This window comes from Pangasianodon hypophthalmus, chromosome 14, assembly GCF_027358585.1.
Source record: "Pangasianodon hypophthalmus isolate fPanHyp1 chromosome 14, fPanHyp1.pri, whole genome shotgun sequence".
Taxonomy (NCBI): Eukaryota; Metazoa; Chordata; class Actinopteri; order Siluriformes; family Pangasiidae; genus Pangasianodon; species Pangasianodon hypophthalmus.
The window spans coordinates 21,924,581-21,949,680 of record NC_069723.1 but is presented as its reverse complement, the minus strand read 5'-3'; the positions used below and the strand labels follow the sequence as shown (position 1 = coordinate 21,949,680).

At 38.0% G+C, this 25,100-nt stretch overlaps 2 protein-coding genes across 3 annotated transcripts; one reads left to right on the top strand and one right to left on the bottom strand.

The window, feature by feature from the left end:
• The first annotated feature begins 1,604 nt into the window (after nucleotides 1–1,604).
• Nucleotides 1,605–19,647, top strand: gucy2f (guanylate cyclase 2F, retinal). Its single transcript, XM_026934671.3, has 19 exons — nucleotides 1,605–2,060; nucleotides 2,235–3,044; nucleotides 5,006–5,307; nucleotides 6,228–6,582; nucleotides 6,832–6,916; nucleotides 7,014–7,110; nucleotides 7,925–8,053; nucleotides 8,138–8,218; nucleotides 8,298–8,474; nucleotides 8,675–8,831; nucleotides 8,930–9,079; nucleotides 9,349–9,497; nucleotides 9,889–10,052; nucleotides 11,751–11,943; nucleotides 12,677–12,851; nucleotides 13,559–13,657; nucleotides 14,740–14,834; nucleotides 15,046–15,131; nucleotides 16,134–19,647. The coding sequence occupies exons 2-19, from the start codon at nucleotides 2,306–2,308 to the stop codon at nucleotides 16,216–16,218; spliced, it is 3,318 nt and encodes a 1,105-aa protein (XP_026790472.3). The 5' UTR covers nucleotides 1,605–2,060; nucleotides 2,235–2,305; the 3' UTR covers nucleotides 16,219–19,647.
• A 137-nt stretch (nucleotides 19,648–19,784) lies between these two features.
• serpinh1b (serpin peptidase inhibitor, clade H (heat shock protein 47), member 1b) lies at nucleotides 19,785–23,841 on the bottom strand. Of its 2 annotated transcripts, XM_026935122.3 has the most exons (6): nucleotides 23,683–23,828; nucleotides 22,778–22,821; nucleotides 21,692–22,305; nucleotides 21,505–21,603; nucleotides 21,146–21,378; nucleotides 19,785–20,747 (listed from the first exon to the last, which is right to left on the bottom strand). In XM_026935122.3, the coding sequence occupies exons 3-6, from the start codon at nucleotides 22,272–22,274 to the stop codon at nucleotides 20,445–20,447; spliced, it is 1,218 nt and encodes a 405-aa protein (XP_026790923.1). In that variant the 5' UTR covers nucleotides 22,275–22,305; nucleotides 22,778–22,821; nucleotides 23,683–23,828; the 3' UTR covers nucleotides 19,785–20,444. The 2 variants fall into 2 exon arrangements, with proteins under 2 accessions (XP_026790923.1, XP_026790922.1); XM_026935121.3 differs by lacking the exon at nucleotides 22,778–22,821 and having other exon boundaries at nucleotides 23,683–23,841.
• Nucleotides 23,842–25,100: the final 1,259 nt, after the last annotated feature.

Genomic DNA, 25,100 nt, shown 5'->3' with positions numbered 1-25,100 from the left:
AAACACCATGTGACATTCAAAATAAATAGAAAAGCTTAATAAAACTGCTAAAAAAATTGTCTACATGGAGAAAAGAAAAAGAGAATGACCTTGGATGACACTGTAACCTCCCACGACCCGTAAGCAGGTCATTAATACACACCGTTCCTGAATAGTTTCACTGCAGTTACTGAGTGATATGTTTTAAAATGCAAAAATGTATAATAATCTGAGAGTTTAAGGGGTTAAATTTGTTCTTTATATAAACAATTCCGTGATGCACTTGTGCTTCCCAAACATGAGCTAAACTTTTCCAATCTAATAGCAGTCTGCTCGTCTTCTCTGTGTAAATGAGCTCGGAGACTTCTCAAATCACTGGCGTTTAACTGACGCACGCAAATGTGCCAGAACTCCGGGGACAGCTCCAGAGAGTGGCCCCTCGTTAACTTTAATTATTCCCAACATGCGTTTGCACTAATTCAATTGAACTGTTGTGGCAAAGCAGAAGCCCAATTACTGTTAGCACAGAGCAGCGGGAGCAGCGGGATCACCCACCACGTTACACATCCTTTATACAGAAACCAAAACATCAACCTGGAGACAGCATGTTTATTCAAGAGCAGAAATTTTAGTCCCCAAACTCCCTGTGAACATAAACTTCACCTGCCAATAATCACATGAATTACATTTGAACTTTACATTTGACATGTAGGGCATGTGTGTGGTTTTATTTGTTTGTTTGTTTGTTTGTTTGTTTTATATTATTATTACCCATGATTCATTTATCTTCACAGGTTCACATCTTTCAAATATATTACATTTTTTTTTACATATTTTTCAAAGGTATCAACGTTTTTATTTTTCACTTGTGATTTATTTCCATGAGTCATTTTTCTAGTGTTTTTTTTACATGATTCATTTAATTTCATGTCATTGTTTCACTTTTTTTAAATATATTTTCAGGTGATTCTTTCATGTTATTTATTTTTTCCACATTATTTTTTCACAAGGTTCATTTATTTTTAAGTGTGATTATTTTCACATGATTGCATGATTCAGCTAATGTCACATTATTTTTCTACATGTTAATATTTCATTTTTTGCATGATGTCACGTTTGCATGAATAGAGGGCATAACATGACATACTGAACTTTTCATTTTTGATAGTTATTGTTTTAAATAAATATAACAGATTGACAAAAGCAATATTCCAGAGCTGAATTTACACAATTCTCTCCATTTTTTATTCAACTTTGCTCTCAAAACAACCATGACACTGGGGCAGCTGAGGAATACTTAAGATGTAGATTGTGTATCTATATGTAATGTCCATATTTCCTTGAAAAGAGAAAACTTCAGATGTTATACCTACATCATTAACATCCACACAAAACCAGTTATTCAGAATTTATTGCACATTATTTTCCACATATTACTCGAAGTTAATGAATTGCTCTCTTGGTGAGTAAGAACCCTGTGAAGCATAAATGTAGGATTCATCTGCAATCCTCTTATGCTGCGCCTCACCAAGTATGGATTAGACCGGGGCTCACGGTGACGTCACAGCCTAGGGTCACTTTGAGAAGACTTTAATTGAATGACCATGAAAGACTTGAGAGTGTGATTATTTCTAATGGAAAATTAACACTATTTTTTTTTTTAATGCAATTATATCATTCCAAATTTTCCAACTTATTGAGGATGGAGGAAGTGATGATAAAGAGATTGAGGTAACATTCAAGAATTAAAATAATGGACAATGACGTTGATGGACTGCAGGCCTCCATTGAGACAAGAAAATGTTGGTGTTTTTTGGGTTCAAGGTGGATGAGTGTAAACGGTGTGTATGTCGTTACTAACAGCAGGCGCTAAAGATCTCTCCTGGGTGCTGAAGTTGTTTCTCTTTGCTGCTGCGCTTGGAGAGATAGTTATATGGTGCTGTTTTTGTGTACGGAAAACACGCAGTAGATCTGGAGGGAAAAAAAACTTGAGAAATGGTCATAAAAACTCTGAAAGTCTGAAGCAAATTCTGGAGGAAAATGATCTTCATCACTTTTGGACTTGTGTCAAGGAGTTAATGGTAAGTCCAGGTATTTTCTTTCCATTTATCATACTGTTAATAGTTTTAGGTGACAGAATCTGACAAGTGCATATTCATGATATTTATGATTTAATTCAAACATAAAGAGTATGAAATAAGTGGTCAGACTAAAAGAAAAAGCAGCAACACAACATTCCTTTCTTATGATTTCAGCTATATTTTAGTCTGGCCCCCAAGATGGTCATGTAAAATCCACCGATCATAACGGATACAAAAAGAGGACAATGCAACAATTTCCTCTCCATTTTGGAGGCGCACTGTTGGACTTATCCAGCTGTCCGTGTTGTAACGTCCTGAGAAGCAAGCACAGCCTTTCAACGCTACCATTTTTCAACTTATGGACGATTCTGGCCGTTTTGACTTTTCCCTGCTGTGTGCAATGCCTCATTTTTAAAGTCGGGGTCGTCGGCCCTTGGAATTGCGACCCTGTCTATTCCAAAACATTACCTGCTGTAGCTTCGAAGTTAGCCATTAGTAGAATAAACAAGGATGTCAGTTTGGACCTGGGCTGTACGATGGACTTTGTGGTTCTCCAAGAACCGTGTGAAACCTCAAAAGCACTGACGACATTTGTGTATTATGAAAAAGAAGCTGATGCTTTTATCGGACCTGGAAATCCAGGATACTGTAATGCAGCGACACTCCTGGGAAAGAACTGGGATAAAGCTATTTTTTCATGGGCCTGCATCAACTATGAGCTCGAACGAATTCAGAGCTACCCAACATTTGCCCGGATCTTGCCGTCACCTACACGGGTGCTGTACACTGTCTTGAAGTATTTCAGTTGGGCCAACATCGGTATCGTTTCCTCTAATGAGGACATATGGGTTGACGCTGCTACCAAACTGGCTAGCTCTCTCAGGAATCAGGGACTTCCCATAGGCATTGTTGCCTCAATTGGAAATAACGACACAGAGATGGAGAATACACTGAGAAACATCCAGAATGCGGGGGAAATCAAAGGTAAAGCAAAGTTGATTTTATGATTACCTCTATAAGGTCAAATAGTTCTGCTTAAAACATTTCACTTTATATTATAAGCACAGGATGCAGATGTATACAATCACACACATGTCTACTTCCTGTTCACATTTAATCATGTGGTAACACTCTACTTAAGGGTAGAGTTCATAGGCCTACATGACACCTGCATATGCCCTTTATGATAACTGACATAAACCTACATAAATATTTATAAAGGCTTATTCTAATAATTATTCTCAGCTTTTATAAAGACTCCTTTCATCAAATTTGTTGTTGACGTAACACCTAACTCAAATGCACCAACCTACATAGTTAGTTGTCAATGTTCTAATTTAAGTCAGCCTGAAATGTGTTATAACCTGACCTTATGTCAACAAAATCTGACTTTGGTGTACAACAAAAGTGATTAAAGCTGTCACCAATAGGAATAAACCTTTATAAATATTTCACAGGTTTATACCACTATATAGGTGTTATGTAGCTCTATGAACACTGACCTTAATTGCATTATTACCCAAGAGTTTTTTACCCAAGAGTTGAAAGGTAAGGTGACATTATTTGCCTCGTTAGACATATTAGGAATGTAAGGAATAAGACAGGATGAGGTGTGCTGTTATAGAAAAGTAATCCATGATGGAGTGGTGTGATGATATACCACAGTAATTTTAGAGTACATACATAAAGAATGACGTGTCACGCTTTTTAACCATTTATAGTTGCATGTAATGTTGTGGAACATCTTTGAGACAAGTTAGTTCCTGCTATCACTTAATTTATAGCAGCCATAAACAGTTGTTCCCTCACCAGCCTCTTGTTTTTCTCTATCTTAAAATGAATAGCCACAGCTTACTGAGAAACCATCAAGCAGAAACTCCTCTGTCCTGAAGACTTTGCCCGTGGACTCTGAATTGATGAGACACATCTGATAAACACATCTCTGTTCATTCATCTTTAAACATTGTTTTCACTGCTGACTTTTTTTTTTTTTAAACAAGCCATGCCGTCAGTTCACTAATCAGACCAGAGAGCATAAATAAAGTCTGAAATCTCTCCCTTTTCTGACATAATGTCTCTAGCCTTGTAGCTAGTCTCTGGGATGATGAGTTGCCTTAAGCTAAATAATTAGTATAAATGCATGTGACTGCATAAACAACACCAGAGGATCTACTACAGGAATCATGATTGTTCATGTTTTGAGTCATTTAACTACAGACAGTTGGAAAGAAAAGTTTATCAGTTCTGCTAAAGTATATTTTCAAACACTCTTTTCAGTCCACTGACACACTTTGTGAAACCTGTTGATGACCATGTTGAGTATATATAGTGCTTCATAATATTGTAATAAATATACACTAAATCAAGTTTGTGGGTATTTAAAGCATTCAAAGTGTTCAGAGATCACAAATTTGAATCATTTGATGCCATTGCTATCCATGGCCAAGAGTCCAAGAGAGCAAAATTGGCCATGCTGTCTGGGTAGGAGGGGCATACACGCTCTCTCTCTCTACTGTCAGACATAGTCACACTAGCCAATCATGCAGAAGGTGGCAAATAGCGCTTTCTTCATGTCTCAGAGGGAGCATGTGGTAGCCTTCACCCTTCCCAGCTGTCATATGATAGGGGAGACCTGGCTGATGGGTGGGAATTGGCTAAGAATAAATTAGGTAGAAAATAGGGAATAATCCAAAAGGCAAAAATAATTTTCAAGATGCGATTACAAAGTTCAGTTTGTAAGGACAAAGTTAAGTATGATTTATGAAGAATACTTAATTAAAACATTTATGTATTTCACAGGTTTTGACATAAGCCAAAAATATTTATGCAATGCTTATGAATATTCTATGTAGTCCCAAGGTGGGTATGCTTTAAATGAAGTGTTACTGAATTAATGCATAGCTCATGAAGCTCTTCCATAGCTGTAATGTGTTTTCATCTCCCAGTTATCATCATGTGCATGCATTCGGTGCTGATTGGCGGTGAAAAGCAGCTGAATTTCCTGCTAAAGGCCTATGACATGGGGTTAACAAGTGGCAGCTATGTCTTTATACCATATGACGCTCTACTCTACAGCCTGCCCTACACCAATATCTCCTATTTTGCAATTCTGAACAACACCAAGCTACGTACAGCATATGACGCTGTGCTCACCATTACTGTAGCATCCGATCTGATGTCCTTCAACCAGGCCTTTAATAAAGCCAAAGAACAGCAGGAGTTGACCATTACCCAGGATCCTCAGCAGGTGAGAGAAAGGCAAATTCATAATCATTCTTTAAACAATTGTGAACAGGCTTATTTGTAAAAGATATCAAACTCAATGATTGGTTTATATCTATTGATGGATTACGTTACTTTTAATCTTTTTTAAAAATTCCTGAATGACTTTAAGGTTGTTTTCACACAGCATTTTACTGGAACCAAGGTCACTTGCTCTAAGATTACTTCAGTGCTCCTGAAAATGTTGGTCTAGGGCTCGCTTCCATCAAACCATGATGCAGTCCACATTGTATGTGGAAGCTATCCACTGAGCACTGAGTAATGTGATTGGTTTAAAGTTACTTCCTGTTTCAAGCTTTGCAATGACAGGGAAAGGGTAATTATGGACAGAGGAGGAGACAGACCGCTTAATTCACATACAGTATAAACCACACTTTCATAGGACTGAAGTGCTGTAATTAACTCACTTTGGTGGTGCTGAGAAAATCACAAAAAACTTACCTCTCATGCTGGCCTGGATGACTAAAAATATTCTTTTAAGAAAAGGTCTCCTTGTTTGCAGGTATTCCTGCACGATGATATGCCATGCATCCAGAAACTTGAAAGTTTCTTCACCACTTGAAAGTTGGTAGGACAGGAAAATAATAAATGAATACACTGCAAACTTGCGTGCACATACGTGACATATGAAAATGCACGACTGATCCAAAGTTGTTAAGAAATTCTTCTGTATGAAAGCCCACCTATGATTATCACCCCTCCCCCTAACTAGCCCAGAATCAGTCCCAGGTATGGACTCAAGTATTCAGGCCAAGTGTGAAACTGCCCTAAAGTACACTCAGTATTTATTATATGACTTAAACTATGCTACAAAATGGGAATTGTCTGAAACTTCCTTTTCTTTGTTGTAAAACTCTTTCGTTTCCTCATACGTCCGTATTTCAGGTTTCTCCCCTTTTTGGTACAATCTACAATGGTTTTTACCTCCTTGCCAAAGCCATGCACAACACCAGGAGAGCCAGCCAGTGGTTCTCAGGAACCAACCTGGCCTTCTACACTCGGAATCTGACATTTCCTGGCTTCAATCAGAACATCCAGATTGACTCACAGGGTGATGGACAGACCAACTATGTCATCTTGGACTCAGATGGCTGGGGGACTGACCTGTACCTTTGCTATTTGGTGGACCTTGGTTCAAACATGGTGCGCTATGCTGGCAGGTCTATCCACTATCCTGGGGGTTCTGGTCCTTCTGCAGATTCCAGCTGCTGGTTCAATCCTAAAACCATCTGCACTGGAGGTACTTAAACAAGTGTGCCTGGGATAACTGGTGTTAAAATGGCTGCACATGTCTAAACCAAGTGTTCCCGAACTAGGGGTCATGACCCCATGCGGAGTCACTTGATTTACAAATGGGTTCATGAGAGAAACTCACAATCTTCTCTTTTGTTTTATTTATTTATTTTACAAATTAATATTATGAATCTGACTATAAATGATGCCTGATCTAGTTTGACCTGATAATCTAACCTTTATGTTTTTATGCTAGGTGTGGATATAATCTATGTCATCATAGTGTTCGCAATTGTCTTCGTTTTCATTATTGGTGCCATTGGAATAAGTCTGCTTATAAGGTAACTCATGACTATATTACTTTTTTTTTGCTGGAAAATAGTTGATACACAGTGGAACAGTCACTGATTATGAATTGCACATGTCTTCTTTTGGCAGGAGGCGAATCCAACAACTCCAACTGGTAAAAGGACCCAACAGGATCTTGCTTACTCTTGAAGATCTCAGTTTCATCAATCCCCAGCTAAGCAAACGGGTACACTGTGACTCTTTAACCTGGTTTGTTGTTTGAATACATTAAAAGCTTTAAAAGTTGTTCTTAAAGGACCACCTGAAATTTGTTGGCTGATGCTGTATTTTTGTTATTTTGTTATGTTGCTCTGATGTTAGAGAGGGACATTGTTCTTGCAAGTGCAGTTACACTGACATTTAATAAGAAAAAAAAGTCAGGGATCTCAAACATAAGGGAAAACAATCAGGTTTTGCTGTTAGTTCCTAAAAACAAAAGAGCAAGAGCTTCATTTCTCACTCACCATTTTCCAGCAAAGAACAATGTCATATTACTGAAAAATCCAGAGTAGACATAGTGGAGATGTTGGTGCAGAAGTTGGACTTAAAGTCCCAGAATGCAATACAGCTGCATTGCAGTTGCACCGAGTTGCTGCAGAGACTCAGCTGGGCTAGTTAGTGATCTAAGAGATGATGAGCACGAGGAAGTTGATGGCAGTGTGAGGAGGAAAGTTAAAGCTTTGGAAGCTGATCTGTTTGAGCAGAGTGTACAGATGAAGATGTGAGAAAGCTGGACAGACTAAAGGACTAAAGCACCACTGCATTGTTCTCTTTAGGTAGAGATGAAGCAAGGGCTAAATCCCATTGCATCAATATGAGCAGTTATTCCACCAGCATTGTGGTTCAACATATGAGATGAAAAAAGTTTTAAAAACAACTCAGAACTTCGTAATGAAATAAATCTTGAATTTCAATGAAAATCACATGCTAATTATAAAAATATGCAAGTTTCCCACAGTGAATTTTTCCTTTAACTTCTATCTTTTCATGTTTCATGTCAGAAAATCACCCTGGAGGAACTCAGTGACTCCAAAAGCATTGCTGATGAGAAGAGCATGAGGTCGGCTGAACACTCGGTCAACAGTTTGGCAGCAGCCACTCATGAGACCTCCAACGTGGCCGTCTATGAGGTAAGACACTGTACGTAATAAAGCATTTCTTTTTTGGGTCCTCAAACTTTGTTAGAAAGTTAATAATAAAGACTTTTTTCACAGGGTGACTGGGTGTGGCTCAAGAAGTTTGAGAAGGGTCAATTCAAGGAAGTCAAGCAGAGTACCACCAAAATATTTACAAAGGTATCCGCAACAATGCCACTAAACCTGATAACGCTAATCACTAGGCTTTTAAATGTATTTTTATTTGTTTTTTCTTTAGATGAAGGATCTCAGGAATGAGAATGTTAACCCATTTCTTGGGTTCTTCTGTGACTGTGGCATGTTTGCTGTGGTCACAGAGCACTGCTCAAGAGGAAGCTTACAGGACCTACTGCGCAATGATGACGTTAAACTAGACTGGATGTTTAAGTCCTCCTTGCTTTTGGACCTCATCAAGGTGTCTAGACTTCATCTTATTAATGAAAAAATGTGTACCAGAGAATAGGAGCTTATGATTGGTTAAGTTTGTCTTCATAATAGAAATCCAAAGAGAATAAAAATGATAGAATTTTATTGTCCTAATACTTGAATTATGTGTTTAATGATATTCAATGGTAAAAAAAAAAAAGTCTAAGGATTTTGTCCTGTTTCAAACAGGGAATGAAATACCTTCACCATCGAGAATTCCCTCATGGCCGACTAAAGTCACGCAACTGTGTGGTGGATGGACGATTTGTGCTCAAAATTACAGATTATGGTTTCAATGAGCTTCTTGAATCCCAGAAATCTCCAAAGGAGGAACATTCACCAGAAGGTATGATTCTGCTTAATTTTCTGACAATAAAGTTTACTCAGTATCCGAAACCATCACATGCCAACAAGCATGGGTTCAGGCCTCCCCTTGTTCCTCAGATCTCTTCTGGACAGCTCCTGAACTTCTCAGAGACCCTGAGAGCCCACGAAAGGGGACATTTAAAGGCGATGTGTACAGCTTTGCCATCATACTCCAAGAGGTGGTTGTCCGTGGCGCTCCATACTGCATGCTTGGACTACCACCGGAAGGTTAGTTGAATGAACAACTCACAATTCAAAGGAAACATTTCCAACCATTTTCATTGTGAAAACATTTTTGGTGTTGTTTTGCTAATTTTATTGTGTTGAAGGATTTGGTTTTGCATTGTGATAATGTAGTGTTGACGTACTTGGTTTTGTGTTGTCTGATTGTATTTTGTGTTCGAGATTTTGTTAGGTGTTGTGAACAGCTGGTAACATCTTGCATCTCTTGGCTACCATAACAAGACCTTTAACCTTGTATCTTGTACTATCTGCAGAGATTATTAGGAAGGTGAAGAAACCTCCCCCCATGTGCAGGCCTACAGTTGCTCCAGACCAGGCTCCACTAGAGTGCATCCAGCTGATGAAACAGTGTTGGAGTGAACAGCCTGACAGGAGACCCACCTTTGACGAAATATTTGATCAGGTAGATTGCCAAAACTGCATTTTGTTACTGCCAATTAGTTTATTGAGCTAGTGTACTTCATAGAAATGTAAGTACAGGGTCAGCAGTCTAAGCTTCACATGAGTGCAGTGTCAGAGGATATAAGCGATTTAACAGCCTATCTGGACATCTGCCAGATTATGTGGGAAAAGCTGAGCTGCTGTGTTCTCCTCTTAGCACACTGACCTATTGCATAGTTGGTAGATTGAATGGAAAAAAAGAGAAGAAATTGAAATATACTTTTAACATTACCTTTTGAATGCATAATTCACATAATGATGTATATTTCATCTCTCAGTGGTACATTTTGACTTTTATCAACTGAATATACATTCATATTCAATATTAATTTTTTTTCTTACTTCTTTTACAGTTCAAGCTTATAAACAAAGGCAAGAAGACCAACATCATAGACTCTATGTTGCGCATGCTGGAACAGTACTCCTCAAATCTTGAAGATCTAATTAGGGAGAGGACAGAGGAGTTGGAGATAGAGAAACAGCGGACAGAGAAACTCCTGACTGAAATGCTCCCGCCGTAAGAATGTATTAAATATATAAGATGCGATGTTCTAATAAAAAAGACGTGCCCTTCATTTTTCACATAAATATAACTGGTTCTATTTTGCCCCTCCTAAAGTCCAGGGATGGTGAGAATCACCTGGATACCTTCTTGTGTCCGTCTGTATGCATACTGGGGCCTCTCAAGAAAGTTGTGCCATGCAGAACTGGTTCATGTCAGTAAAAGTATTGCCCCAGAACATTTTTTTAAGGTTTGCCTTAAAAAAGGCACCTTTTGCCTTAAAAAAGGAACCATTATCAGTTCTACCCTTTGGCCTCTCTTTAGCACCATAGGTGTTTTCGAGATGTGTGTGAGTGCTCTGCCCTGATCCTGATATCTGATGAGGTATCAGGATATTGCCGTACTTGATGACTGGCTCCTAGAAGCAGGTCACTGTTACCCTACTTGAACACATTTTCCACCCTATTTTCACACATCGATTGTTGATGGCATGCAACAGCAGTAGGCCACTTGCCTGAACTATGAGTTTTTCAGAAGTATATTATCAACCTATGGGTGTACTCTAAATACTACAAAACAGAGACTTCATCTTGGCACATGTAGCACAAGTTCTAGCTTTCAGGATTTGCAAGGCTTTTCTAAAGAAATGTGTCTATTTGGGAGCAATGCCCCATTATAGTGATAGTAACCACAGACGCTTCCCTTCCTGGCTGCAGAGCAGTGTCTTTCTACAGGTTCACCTGGTGTGTGTACCACCCCAGTGTGAGATTAGAACACAACAACCAGATGGAATCATGGATGGTTGATCTGGCCTTTAGTTTTTTACTGGTTCAGAGATGTTGTCATATTTTGGTCTGCTTGGCCAACATAGTAATAGTCAAATATCAATCATTAAGACTGCACAAGGTTGCACATCTCTCTCTGCATTGCACGGAAGCTCCACGTGTGGACCTATCCATGGTTAGTAATACTACAATCAACTTATCAAGGTAAAGATTTAGGCCGACTTGCCGATTAAGGCATACTCGCCGATTCCAAGCCAACATATTGCCAATTGTGGGTTTCCCTGCTGGAGCTAAACAGCCTACTGGGAGAAAATGCACTGTCCCATGACTGGCCTCCTCTTTCCTCCTCTGTCACACAGGATTCAGAGTACTGCTCATGGCCCCAAGATGGCCAGGATTCTTTCCCATGGCATTGCATACAGTACTCTACTGCAGTGATTCTCACCAACCCCGGCAGTTAGGAGGGGTAAAATAGAATGCTAACTACATATATAACTGTGGTTCTGTGAAACTTAAGTAAGTACCAGGGCTGCCCGTCATTCTGAATCAGTGCTGATCAAGCGAGAACTCAAGGAGGTTCCAGGAAAAGATGGCTGATGGACAGCAATATTTATAGCAAATACTGAATCATTTTCTGTAATTTTGTCATTTTCTGACATTGCTAGAAGGTCTCAAGCAGAAGAAGGTATATAGATTATTCTCACCAATCCTACTCACAGTTATCTAGAGTTCACAGAACCACAGTTACATACTGTATATAACTAGCATTCTTTTGTGTGGATAGAAGAAATAGTTGAAAGATGTTAGGTATTTTGGGGTAAGTATGCACACATAGTGAATAGTACCAGTGCTTTAAATTTTTGCATCTTAAACTTTTCTGAGATCACATGTTCTAGTGACCTTAATCAAGAAGCCTGACATCTTGCAGATCTGTGGCTGAGGCATTGAAAACAGGTGCCTCTGTGGAGCCGGAGTACTTTGACCAGGTTACCATCTACTTCAGTGACATAGTGGGCTTCACAACAATCTCCTCACTCAGCGATCCAATCGAGGTTGTGGATCTGCTCAATGACCTCTACACACTATTTGATGCAGTGTTGTGTAACCATGATGTATACAAGGTAAACTCAGTATGGATTAATCTATTTAGGTAGTCTTTGAAAGGACTATTGGACTAAAAAATGTGATTTTAAAATTTATGTCTGATTCTGGTTTGTTAACAGTAACTTTTTTACTATTATTTAATATGATGAGTTTGTAATATATTCCATAAATATTTACTTGGAGACTGTTACTTATGAACTTAGTTTGAAATCTCACGAAAAAGGCTCAGTGTCTTAAACCTATAAGGTGGTAACTAAAACAGAATTACAGATTCTGCAAGCTAAGCTAGCTATGGAATTTAGCTAGTTTGTTAGTGACCAAAATTTGTGATTATGTATATTTTCACAAGTTCAATAATTATTGAAAAACTCACTGTGATTCTTGCATAGCAAATTTTGCAAATAGTTGCAAAATGAATCCATTTTGCAACTATTCGTTACCAATCCAAGGTAGTTTACTACTACCAGTTAGTTATGTGCTAAGGTTACTTACAGTAAAATTCAATAAAGCTTTATATTTGCAGCAAGCAATGTCAGTAAACCCAGGCTTTTTTCTGAATTTACCATTCTGATATGTCCCCAATGTGTATTACGCCAATAGCCTATAGGAATAGTACAGTATATTAGCACAGCAGATGTTCCTATTCTATTTCCCACAGTTTCTGAACAAATGGTTTAAAATGACATGTTCATAGGCACTTTCATCTATTCATACCAAGCAACCTAGGAAACATTTTTTTTTCCCTGGTAGGTGGAAACCATTGGAGATGCCTATATGGTGGCCTCAGGACTGCCAAAGAGGAATGGCAATAAGCATGCAGCTGAGATTGCCAACATGTCCCTGAACATCCTGAGCTCTGTGGGATCTTTTAAAATGCGTCACATGCCAGACGTTCCAGTCAGGATAAGAATAGGCATTCACTCAGGTAGGCAACTGCCATTTGAACCTGAATAGTTGTCTACATTTACGGCCATCCAGTTCATTGGACTGTCTCGTAACAGTGTGTCAAGGTTATTTGTCAAGGTGTGAGGAAATTAAACTTTTCTAGAACCCTAGGTTAAGGCCTTGTAAATTGCAGAGTCTATACTGGCAGACTGAGTTCCTTCCATTTGGACAAAAACATACTTTTATTTGCTTTGATTCAATGCTCCAACCAAACCAATAAAATACATCTGTTGTTTTTATACTTCGTATAAATGAGGCCATCTAAATCAAGCCGGAACAATCATCCCTCAAGATAGAGAGATGTCTGTGACATCAATTGTCTATTAATACTAATTAATATTAATACTAATACTATCTTAGAATCCTTACCCCAGTGGTTTCATGTTAATTCACACCTCCTGACTTGTCAAATTAACAAGTTTCATGATGCCAAAGAACATAGATACAGACATAATGGATAAATGAGGGTAAATAAAAGACAAAAAGTACTAAATGTGTTAGTAGGTTGTTCTATATGAGCAGATTGTGAATAAGATTCCTGGGATGAGGACAGGACAGTCTTTATAATTACAGCAGCAGCTTTTACAGTATCCAAAGGGTGAGACTTGGAAATAAAAGGTTAATCAGAGGAACAAACTGAAGAACATTTACGTGTTCTGCAGTGTGAAGTGCACTGTCTCTGTATAGGGTCATGTGTTGCTGGAGTAGTGGGTCTAACAATGCCTAGATACTGCCTTTTTGGTGATACCGTCAACACCGCCTCTCGTATGGAATCTACGGGACTGCGTGAGTAACTCCAAAATTTTTGTTCTGTTCTCTTCTAATAAATTACATCCACATTTTGCATGCAAACTAGATACCAAGTAATGAATAAAACTAATCAGTGATGGGATAGTGTAATTGCAAACAGAGTTATTGTTACCACCCAGAAGTAAATTATTTTCTAATAACAGCACAACTCAAACTGTTTTATTCCTCTTATACCACAACAATTTAGATTACAATATTTAAATTAATCAAAGAATGATACGTTATCGCACAAGCAAGAGTGCGGTTATACTGAATATCCGCATGGCTGTGATTTGCCACAGACACGACCTCGTAGGTGCTTCTGGTAAAATTGGCATCCCTTCTTCCTTTTCATCTTCAACTGATGAGCTTTCATATTTTAAGCCAAAGGTTATATTCTTAAAAAGTATCGTTTGCCATGTCTGCTGATGATATCGCTAACTCTACTGTAGTCACCGTTTCGAACTAGAAAGTGAAACTTTACGTGGGGAACACAGACGAGCAGAGTGATACACAGACTGAACATCACAGTGCAGTTATAGGAAATATAGACACTCTTAGAACGCTGCTTGACCAAGCAAATTAGTGGACCGTAACTAACTGTTGTATAATTAATGCTGTTGAATGTTTGCGAGACACGTTTCTCTGCGTTATAGAAGCTATAAACAGTCGTTCCATCACCAGCCTCTCTTTTCTCTCTCTCTTGAAGTGAGTAAGATAAAAGCGCACAGCTTGTCATATTACTCCTCTGCCCTGGAAACGTTACTGACTATTACAAAGCGCTGACACTGGAGACTCCTTCCATAAATGTATAATAAACATCTCCTTACAGAAAACTTCACCATATCATTGATTATACACTTTTGTTAGTTACATAACATGTTTTAATCTGTTAATTAATAATCTTAGACTGTGCAAGTGTCCGCCATACAAGTCCCGGTGAAAGTTGTTACTTTGGAACTACCATCAGAGCTGCTGTTAAACACCTTCTGACCTGTTGCTGTGGTATAAGATGATGATATTGTATGAACATGCTCTTAACAATCAGGATTTGACTGTTGGATTGGATTTTCTTGCAGCTTATAGAATTCATGTGAACATAAGCACTGTGAAGATTCTCCAATCATTGAATGAGGGCTACCAGATAGAAGTTAGAGGAAAGACAGAGTTAAAGGTACAAATCATTTTGCAATGTTCTCACTAGTGTAATGCAACAACAGTGTGGTCCAGATTATTTTCTATATATGCTGTCATTTGGAAAGGTTGAGCAGCACCATGTCCTAGGTACAATTAAATAAAGTCAAAAACAGTGCATTGAAAATGTGTGATTAGACCTAAAACTCTCCCTTACTGCATCTTGTTGGATTTGATGTATGATATGTCAGGGTAAAGGAATTGAAGAAACATACTGGCTTGTTGGGAAAACGAACTTTACAAAGCCTTTACCGAAGCCTCCTGAGATCAAAGCAGGGTAAGACGATGATTTATCCATTTTACATGAACACTAGTATGAATTTAATTGAGAAAAACACAAAATATTTATATGTATTGTATAAAATACTACATTATAATCATAGATGAATGTTTTTTTTTCTGGAATTAATTGATTTAATCTTTACTTTACACTTTGCACAATTGGATGGTAAAATTTTGTGCACCAGGGACAACCATGGTTTGAGTGCTGAAGACATTGCTGCTTACAAGAAAAAGAAAGCTGAGAAAAAGGCTTGAATTTCAGAAAGCAAGGAGGTAGCGCCTTGCATGCCGTACTGTATCGTGATGTGTGGTGTTAAAGACGTTGTGATTATTTTTGTGAAATCGTTGGTGTAGTTGTCTATTCATTTGCCTCACAATCGTACTTGTTTTATCAGTATACATGTTTTAGTTTGGTTTCTTTGGAATGCATAGTGCTACTGATGTGCGGTTAAGTGCAAAAGTTTGCATCCCCTACTGAAAACTGACAGTTTTTTCAGAAGTTCAGTCATTATAACAGGTAACATAAACTATACAAACTGCATGTTGAAATATTGATATTTGAAAAAGTCCATTTTTCATTACTCAGTACATTGATATTTCTTAATGTGATATAAATGTGGACTTTGTTCTCCTTGTTCATCTTGTGATGGTTTTCACTGATAGTAATGTTCACTCTGAACATAGGCAAGATATTTCTGATTTAGGTGGTGTGAAAGATGTGTTCTGGATTCCCATTAACTTTTATTTTTAATGTTTTAAGTCATTAAGCTCCTTGATAAGAGGTGTCGAATGGGGATACAAAGTTTTGAGCTTAGATTTAGACACAGCTTAGATTTTTTTTACCGAGCACCCAAGGGGATGCAAACATTCGCACTCTGTAACTTGAAAATATTATACATATCAGAGTTTTATTCACAAACAGTTGGTGTAGTTGCAGGTTTTTGTTCCAAATAAGATTAAAGTCCTTTGAATGTTCAGTGTGATATTCCGATTTTAGGGATAACTGGCAGGACATGGTGACAGAAGAGATCAAGGCGATTTTCCGGAAGGCAAACAGACAAGTGGACAAGCCCAAAATCTGAAAGCAAAGTAGGAAGACACAGGGACAAAGACGAAGGAGGAAGAGTATAGGATGGATGGCAGAGACCTATAAGAGTGTGTGAGTGTGTATCCGTCTGTGATCGCTGCAGCTTACAGAGACTTCTTTAATAGGATTGACCCTCGTCTGTCTAATCTGCCTCTGGCCAGCACAGCAGAAAGAGCAGCACACTAATGAAATGAGAGATGAGGAAACGGGTGATCAGAGAGAGTGTGTTCTTGCTCAGGATGAACTGCAAGCACGGGCCATTTGCTTTGGCCACCAAGTGGCTCTTTTCTCATTTTCACTCAGGTTTTTGTCCATCGTCATCCAGATCTCACTGTTATGAGAGTCATTTATGCTAACTGATTAATATCACTGTATTTTTGGTTGTTGTTGTTTTGTTTTGTGTGTGTGTGTTGTGTATGTGTGTATGTGTGTATGTGTTTCCGCCCTAAAGTAAAAAGATGATGATTGCGTAATCAAATTGGCCAAAGGTTTAGCCAATATCTTTACCTAGGATTTAATTCCTTACTGATATATTCAGTTTAACTTTTTTTTAAAGGCATTATGGAAAAATGGTTTAATAAGCAAGAGTCATGTTCATGTTCACATTAACGAAGAAGACAAAAAAAAAAATCAAACCAAATCACTAGAAAGCAGAACCCAGTATGTAAAAATAAATAGCTTTTCATAGAACAAGGATGAGCAAATGAAACCTCTGGAACAACAGATGGTTGGTTTTTTAAATCCATATGCATATGAGGTAAGATCTTAATAATGTGATTAATTTGTTCTTTTTTCTGTTTATTCTGTCTGAATGTTTTCTTTGTAATCCCATTATCCAACACTACATTTATACTTATCCATATATATTTATAAAATAAAGCTGTTTTAGTTGCTTGGCCTATTAAATCTTATTAAATATATTACATATCTTAAATATATAAAGCTCATGACAGAACCACCTGATGTACAGTGTAACTGCAATACACTAGTCCATCAGTCTTTTAATATTCTGGCAATGGATGGAAAGAAGAAGATAAAGGAACATGCTACATGGTGTTTGAATGGCAGATCATGACATTTTGGGGTTGGCACTTTAGCACTAAACTCAAGGCACTTTGTGGATAAAATGGAAAAGCCCTGATTTATTAAGGTGAGCCACAGACTGTGGTGCCATTCAGCCCATTTTCCAGCATTGAATCTAAGAAAATGAGCAGAAAATGTAGTTAACTAGCAATGTGACATTTAAACGTCCAAATTATATTACAAAATAGTGCATTATATTGACTATTCATTGAGTCGCAAGGTTGTTGTTATTATTATAGATTATTATACTGAAAAACCTCAACTCATTGTATATATGCTGTGTGTATGAATACACAAAAAAGTTGCCATTTTATTAGGTACAACAATCTATTAATGAATAAACTGACAACTAATTGAATACTACAATACATTTTATTTATTTTTAGGACAACATATCACAACATAGTCCATTTCCATAATGGTAAATTCATCACAAATGGTGGAGCCACTACACTCAAACTACAAAGACTGTGCATAAAAATTCAACGGTTCTTTTTAACAGCTCACAGCTATGGTCTAATGACTTTAACAGACCAGCTGTAACATTAACTGAGAAGCTCATCATACAGTTACCTGATTTCTAAAATGTTTACAGGTAAAGGCTGTAAAGGCTGAGAAGGGCTTTAGATTTCATTTAGGAAAGTTTATACTGCACTCCTGTGGCTAAGTCTGGTATCACAACTTCTCCATGAAATGTAATAATAATAATAATAATAATAATAATAATAATAATGTAATTACAAACAAGTCTTGAACCACAAATTGAAGTTCTATGTCATTATTGCTACTTAATATCACCATTATTTTAACTTCTTAATGTTATTTCAACATATTATGTTATTAATTTGACTTAATATCTCATTGTTTCAAGAGAGTATGTTGTTTAAACTGATATTTTAATTAAAACTTTACTTCCTTAATTTCAAGATATTGTATCAATATTTATAGTGATTATCTCATTTTTTTACTCAATAGTTTGTTATTGCAATTTGTTTTTAAATAATGATATACTATCTTGAAATAACAAGATCTTATGTATAAATAAATAAATAAATAAATCTAATTTGATCCACACATGTGATGTTCATAGCACACCACCAGGTGGCACCTTCTTCACCAGTGCTCTTGATGTCATGTCTAGTACACATTCTTCTGCATGTCACAACATGCAAACTTTTTAGGCTTCAAAATCTGATTGTATTGTGTCCTTGCCTTTGTTAACAACATACATACATTTTCAGTAATTATATTAGTATATAGTGTTAGCTATATAGTGTTAGTTCTTTTTGGTATGGAAGCACAGTCTTGTTAACCTTGCCCTCCAACAGGACCCTAAACTCCAGTTTCTAGTCTAATTCCTATGTTATACAACTCATTAATTGGCTTTCTGCCTCCAAATGAAAGTCAGTGATTTTGTATGTTGGTTCATTCATGGCCCTCATGCTAGCATAGACTTTGGGAAAAACAGCATCTTGGTCTGGTGGAGAAGCAAGAGGTAAGCATTGTCACCATCAGGCACAAGATAACGCCCCATTGTTCGAATACACATTCCAGCCATGAGAGGAATGTGACCTATCTAAGATAGGGATCAGCATGTCTAGAGATGCCTGAACAACATGAAATGCTGCTAAGATACCATTTTAAGGCCTTGTGCCCTATACCATATGCCTGATAACTTTTCTAGTGGAAACTTCTTTTATACTTTAGAATTTAAGACAGCCAAAAATTATGCCCTCGTAATGGTGCATGCTTGATTCCCCTTTGTGGATCAAGACCTTTTCATGGTGAAGGGCTGCTTCTGTGCACCTCAGAGCTGTACATTGGGAACTTAATTTTTCCAGCAGGAAGAATTTCGTGAATAGATCTGAGGGGAGAGATCAGTCGAAAAGCAAACCTAATGACCCCCATGAAAGATACAAAAAAGATTATGTGTACCATGCCCAGATTAGGATTCCCAGGACCAACCCCTGGAACCAGGCCTGGGGAGGTGTCTGCACGTGAGCGTCTGGTGACCAGCCACCCATATAATTCAGTCAGGCTCAGTCCAAAAAGGTAAGATGGAGCCACCTTGAGGCCTCCCCACTTGCAAGATGAAAGGTGAGACTTGGGTACAATGGCAGTCAGGAGGCAGGCATGTGATGGAAATTAATTGATTTAGACCCTTGGAATTGAAACTGGCTTTGATGCTTTCTAATTCTTCTTTTTCTTTTTACTATTTTTACTAGCACCTGATCACTGTGAGAACTATTAATAGTCTCCAAATAGGAAGTAGTTTATGACACAATGACATACAAAGTAATTAGGTAAAAAAAAAAAAAAAGTCTGCATAGGGGGATCCCACAAGGGTGTATGTTTGCCACAGATATTATATTTGACAAAAATATCTTCATATTTGGTTTTCATATTTGCAGATATAATTTGGATAGATGTGCATGAGGATGTTTGTGAAAGCTTGCAAGTCATGAAGCATAAAGACAATTATTTTACTGAGTTTATTTAAAAAGAGAGAGAAAATGAGCACAACACAGCTTTTGTACAGTAAACATGATTTGGAACATAACACAATTGACCACATCTGTCATGCTTACAAAAGGGTGTCAGTGCAGAAAGGCAAGGCAGTGAAATCGAATGAATAATTTGGATTGTGGTGGAGTGTCTGAAAGACATACGCAATTGAGAACATTAGTGTAAAAATCCTTTTCTCTTTAAACATTAAAGATAAGTCAAAGAATCCACACAGTTGTCACATAAAATCAGGAGATTAGAATTAAAAAAAAAATCTTCAGGCACAGTTATAAATATCACACACAGGCTGACATGAATGCTAACATACTTAATATAAGTATAGCATCTATTCTGGTGGACAGTTTAATAATTAAATAAGGCACATGGTCCAGTTTATGTCAAACCTCGTGGATAAACTGATTATCTAATCTCTCAAGTGGAATTCTTTTGCCATTTTCTAGGTTTGGTTCAGCTCTGAAATGTACTTGGTGAAAAGTTGGTTTTAGTTGTAACTACAAACAACCTGCTGAATTGTGTTCATGAGGTAACTGTCAGGCCATAAAAACTACAATTTATACAAATTATCAGAAACAATTGAAAAACAAAAAGGCTACTCTTATCAGCAAATTCAAACTACAATTCATCTCTCATTTTGTCACCCTTTGGTCTAACCAGTCTACCGATGTAGAGGATGGAGTTGGTCTGGTTGTCCTTCACCAGGAAGATGAATGGATGGTCAGCATAGAACAGCCTGGGGTTCCTGAGCTTTTCTGTGCCAAAGATGCTGGTGTCAAATGGGTTACCCTCTGTGTCCCACTCCCAAGCAGAGGCATGGAACACATTAGAAAGGTATAGATCTTTCTTGCCAGAGATGTTGGACAGATCAGCCTTGGACTTGTCCACTGCCTCTGTGAGACCAAGTTCTCCCAGGTGTTTCTTTAAAAAAAGCAAAGAGAAATCACAATGAATGTTTTATTCAATAATGAATTTACTTTCTTTCATTTATTTTCAGTAAGAACTTTATCATGGGTTACGGTGGAACTGTAGCCTGTCCTGGGAACATAGCATGAGACAGGAATACAACCTGAATATGGAATACCAGTCCATTGCTAATCACCACTCACACACTCATTTACACCTAGGGGAAATTTATAGCCACCAATCCTGCCAGCTAGGAGGAAACCAGAGAACTCCACACAGACAGTAACCCAACCACAAGTTTGAACAATGGACCCCAGAGCCAAGAGGCGGCAACGCTACCCCCTGCACCACTGTGCCACCCAGTGACTTCCCATGTATATCTAGTTAGATTAAAACATTCAGGCCATGCCTACCTGGAGATCATGGCTGACTTCCATGCTGACTTTAGGCAGAGAAATGGCCACTGCTGTTTCCTGCAACTTGCTCATCCAGGTGTTCAGCTGATCCTGTGTCAGAAGCTTCTCCAGCCTCTCCAGTGGCTCCACATGGTAGGGCATGATGAAAATCACACTGGATTTCTTGTGGGCCAGAGGCATGTTGAGCACAAAAAGCTTGTTCTCTTTATCCTCATAGAAGCCATAAAGACCTGTGCAGATGCAAATGTTAGTGTCAGTTAATTTCTTGTAGACATGAAGGTGATGTCTCAAGATTCCTTATTGCTTATCTAAAGGACTGAAATATTGTATTTGGTATAAATTGTTGTTGATCTCACCTGTGCGATGCATCATTTGGACAGATACAGTGAAGGAAGGGGACACAAGGAACCCACGATTGTCTACCATCTTGTGGTGGAACTTCTCATCCCAGTGAGCTGTGGAAGCACAAATTAATTTAGAAACTGGAGCAGTGCATTGTATTTGATGCTATAAGGCATGCCCAAGCTTTAAATGTCCACTTACGTTTGAAGAACATGGCATTGATGATCATGGCACCATCTGTATTCTTGACATCTTTGGTGATTTCTGGCAGCTTACCATCAGTGGACTTGGCGGCCCACTCATTGATGGAGTTGATTGCGCTTCTCTTGTCCCGGAAGTTGATCTTGGAGTGATCGCACTTGTAGTGCTTCTTGCTGCTCTTTACAAAGTCATCAGCAAAGCTGACGGAACTGGGGCCATACAGCCTGTTGTTGATCTTCCAGGTGACGTTGCGGGCCACGGGGTCACTGACCTCACTCATGAGCTCAGACAGTCCCTTATGCAGGTGCTCATCGTTCAGTGCATTGGCCTTTAGGACATTCTTGACCTGTGAGGCAGTGGTGGACTTTCCTCCAAGGGCAACCAAGCCCAGAGAGGATGCGACCACCACAGGGGAGATCAGGATGTTGTCCAGGTTCTTCTCTTTGGCCAGGGTATGGTACAGGTTGAAAGCAAGGTGGCTGCTAGTGTCGGCCAGGGAAGTCGCATGGCTGCTGAGTTTCTTTTCCTCAGCTGAGGAGGCCACGGCCAAAAGGCACAAAGTAACGAGGTTGGTCACCCACATTCTTGCTTTGTGTTTGGGCAAGTTTGGGAAGCTGGAGGAATAGAAAGCACAAAAGATTATTAGTAAATGTTATTTGTCGGGAAAACAAAATATATGATATTTGTGATATTTGCCTGTATTTCTTTTTTGTCTCAGTTCATTATAAGCTCAATCTGTATTTGTGTTTTTTTACAAGAACATTTTGTTATAAAATTAGGTTGCCTTTGTAACTAGGGCATCTGTGTTATATAAGGGAGCAGAAACAGTCCAAACAGGAATGTAAATGTAAGTCTTTTGATATTTAACAGGTCACCTTTTTCAGGTCAGGAAACTGTGTCAAATCATTCTAGCAGATTTAAGAATGCTAATTTTCTTTTGAAGTCGTTAGTGGTGTGACCCACCATGCTGCACTCGCATACAAAAGGAACACAAGCACTGCCTGAGGCTACATCTAAAGACAGCCTTTTCATTTCCATATCTTAATGTTTTTGTATGTAGCTTTTTTCTTTAATCAACTGGAATACCTTGAAAGGTTTTCATAGTGTTGTCAAAGATTTCGATTTTCATTCTGAAAGACAAGAGGTGCATTTTGGTAATCTACAGAACAAAAGGGTGCACAGCAGCAGAACAGGCTAAATTTAAATTAAATCAGTTATTTCTGATGTTTTTTTCTAGTAGTTAGTCTGAATTCTGAAAACTTTTGCTTCATGCAAACTTATATGCCAACTTGGCACTTCATGCACACACAGGAAAGGACACGTAGAGTTCTGCTATTGGCTAGAGAGTCTCGGAAAAAACTTCTGACCAATCAGAAATGCCATAGTGGAACAGTAACAGGATTCCAGAGGAAGCGCTGTGATTTTTAGTGGCAACACAGAACCACTCCCTATCGCTTTCCTTAAATCTGATTGAACTCTTAACACAAATCACAATGCTTTAGCATTTTAACACAGATTCGTATGATAAAAATAAAAATGCAAAATGTTTTAAAAAGATAGGACAAATATTGTAAAGAGTGTAGTACAAATTTGTCTAGTCAGATTTCTATCATTTCTAGTCATTTTATTCTTAACACAGTTTCTCTCTGGTTTAAGGATTCTCAAGGATTCAAATGTTCCAATTTATTCCCCCTATTGTAAGCACTTTTTCCTCAACTATTAAGAGAAAGAAAATGTTTCCTGTCCCACTTAGCATACAAAAAAAAAAACAGCAAGATCAAACTGTGCAGTAAAAGCAACTAAAACTTTGCTTCTGCAAGTGCAGATTTCTCTGCAACCTTTTATCTGCTATGCATTATTAACAGATTTAGCGTTATCAGAGAAAAATACCCACACTCTGATCTTGATTGCATAAGCATTAAAGCAAACAAAAGCAAAGCCTTTTTTTGTACGTTCAGCACAAAAGTATAGTATAGATTCTAAAGTCTTACCTTTCACAGCTGCTCTGATGCTCTGATCTTCTTATCTCGTGCTGACGTGCTGCAAACTAACAGTTTCTCGAGGTCTATATACTGCTGGGAAGAAGGTTCTGGAAGTTTGTGTAGGAATATTCAAATGAGGATGTCTGGATTTTCCTTGGGAAGCTGAGACAGAGACCTCCCACTGGCTCGAGTGACCAGAGGTTCGGAAGTGAGCTCGCCTCTGCGAGGTCCTAAAGCTTTTCCCAAATATCCAGAATTTCTACAGAATTTGAAGGATTTATATCTGAATTAGCAAGATGATAGAATATATGTTATCAGTAATAGGGTCAGGATGTGGCCTTGAAATGTGTAAAAACTCAAAATATTTAATACACTATGACATATTGAGTAGTGTAGTAAACTGAAGTGTTCTCTTCTGCAGTTGGAGTTTTTTTTTTTTTTTGTGACATAGCACCAATAGGGTCACTTAAGTCATGCTGGGAAAAATATTGTGGTAAAAAGATCACTGCTAAATCTGCATATTCTTGAGAATATTTGAGAGATGGTTTCTCATCGAATTCTGGATGCCTGTTACATGCTCAGGCTTGCAACCCAACCCCCAAGCGCAGAGTGCCACGTGTTCATCCAGTGGGTGGGGGTGCAGCAAAAACAACCATCAATTCCACCATCTCTCAGCTGCTTTTTAAATTTTAGACACATTTTTAGCTTTACTGTGATACACTCTGTGCTTTCCTGTAGTTTTTATTCATCTTGAATGTTCCAGAGATTGATACTATGGTGGTTCATCTGGATATTTTATTTTAAGCAGGTTTGTGTGTAATATACAGGAAGGCTACACAGGAAGCCATGTGTTTAAATCATTTGATTTTTCAGTGGAAGACATGTTGGACGTGGTGTAGTTGGGTAAAAAAAGTTTGTGCACCCTTAAGAGAAAATGGAGAAGCCAAAGTAGTTTATTGGAACAAGATATTTAGTTTATAAGGTTTCACATAATGGAACAATATGTAAAAGAATGATAAAGTAGTGTAGGTTAGGACGTTAATAGCGAACTTCTTTTTTATATTCACTTTCATATCTTCTGAGCAGCTTTTTTGATTCTCTCAGTTTTAATATCCACCATATTCCTCTTCACACATTTGTCACACATTTGCTTCTTCAGGTCAGATCTGGAGACTAAGAAGCTCAAGGCAAATGCTTGTGTTCCTTCTTTTTGTCCTAATTTGGAATTTTGTTTTGTTGCAGGATTCACCCTTATTTCATACTTTGTCTCGATTCCTTTGTCTTGTTATATTGAATTTGATATATTTTATACTTAGTGTACTTGTCTTATTCTGTTTTTAATATATTTTGTGCCTTATAATTACATGTTATGTGTTAACTATTTATCTGAGCCTTGCCACAAGCATATCTGTGCAATCATTTATATG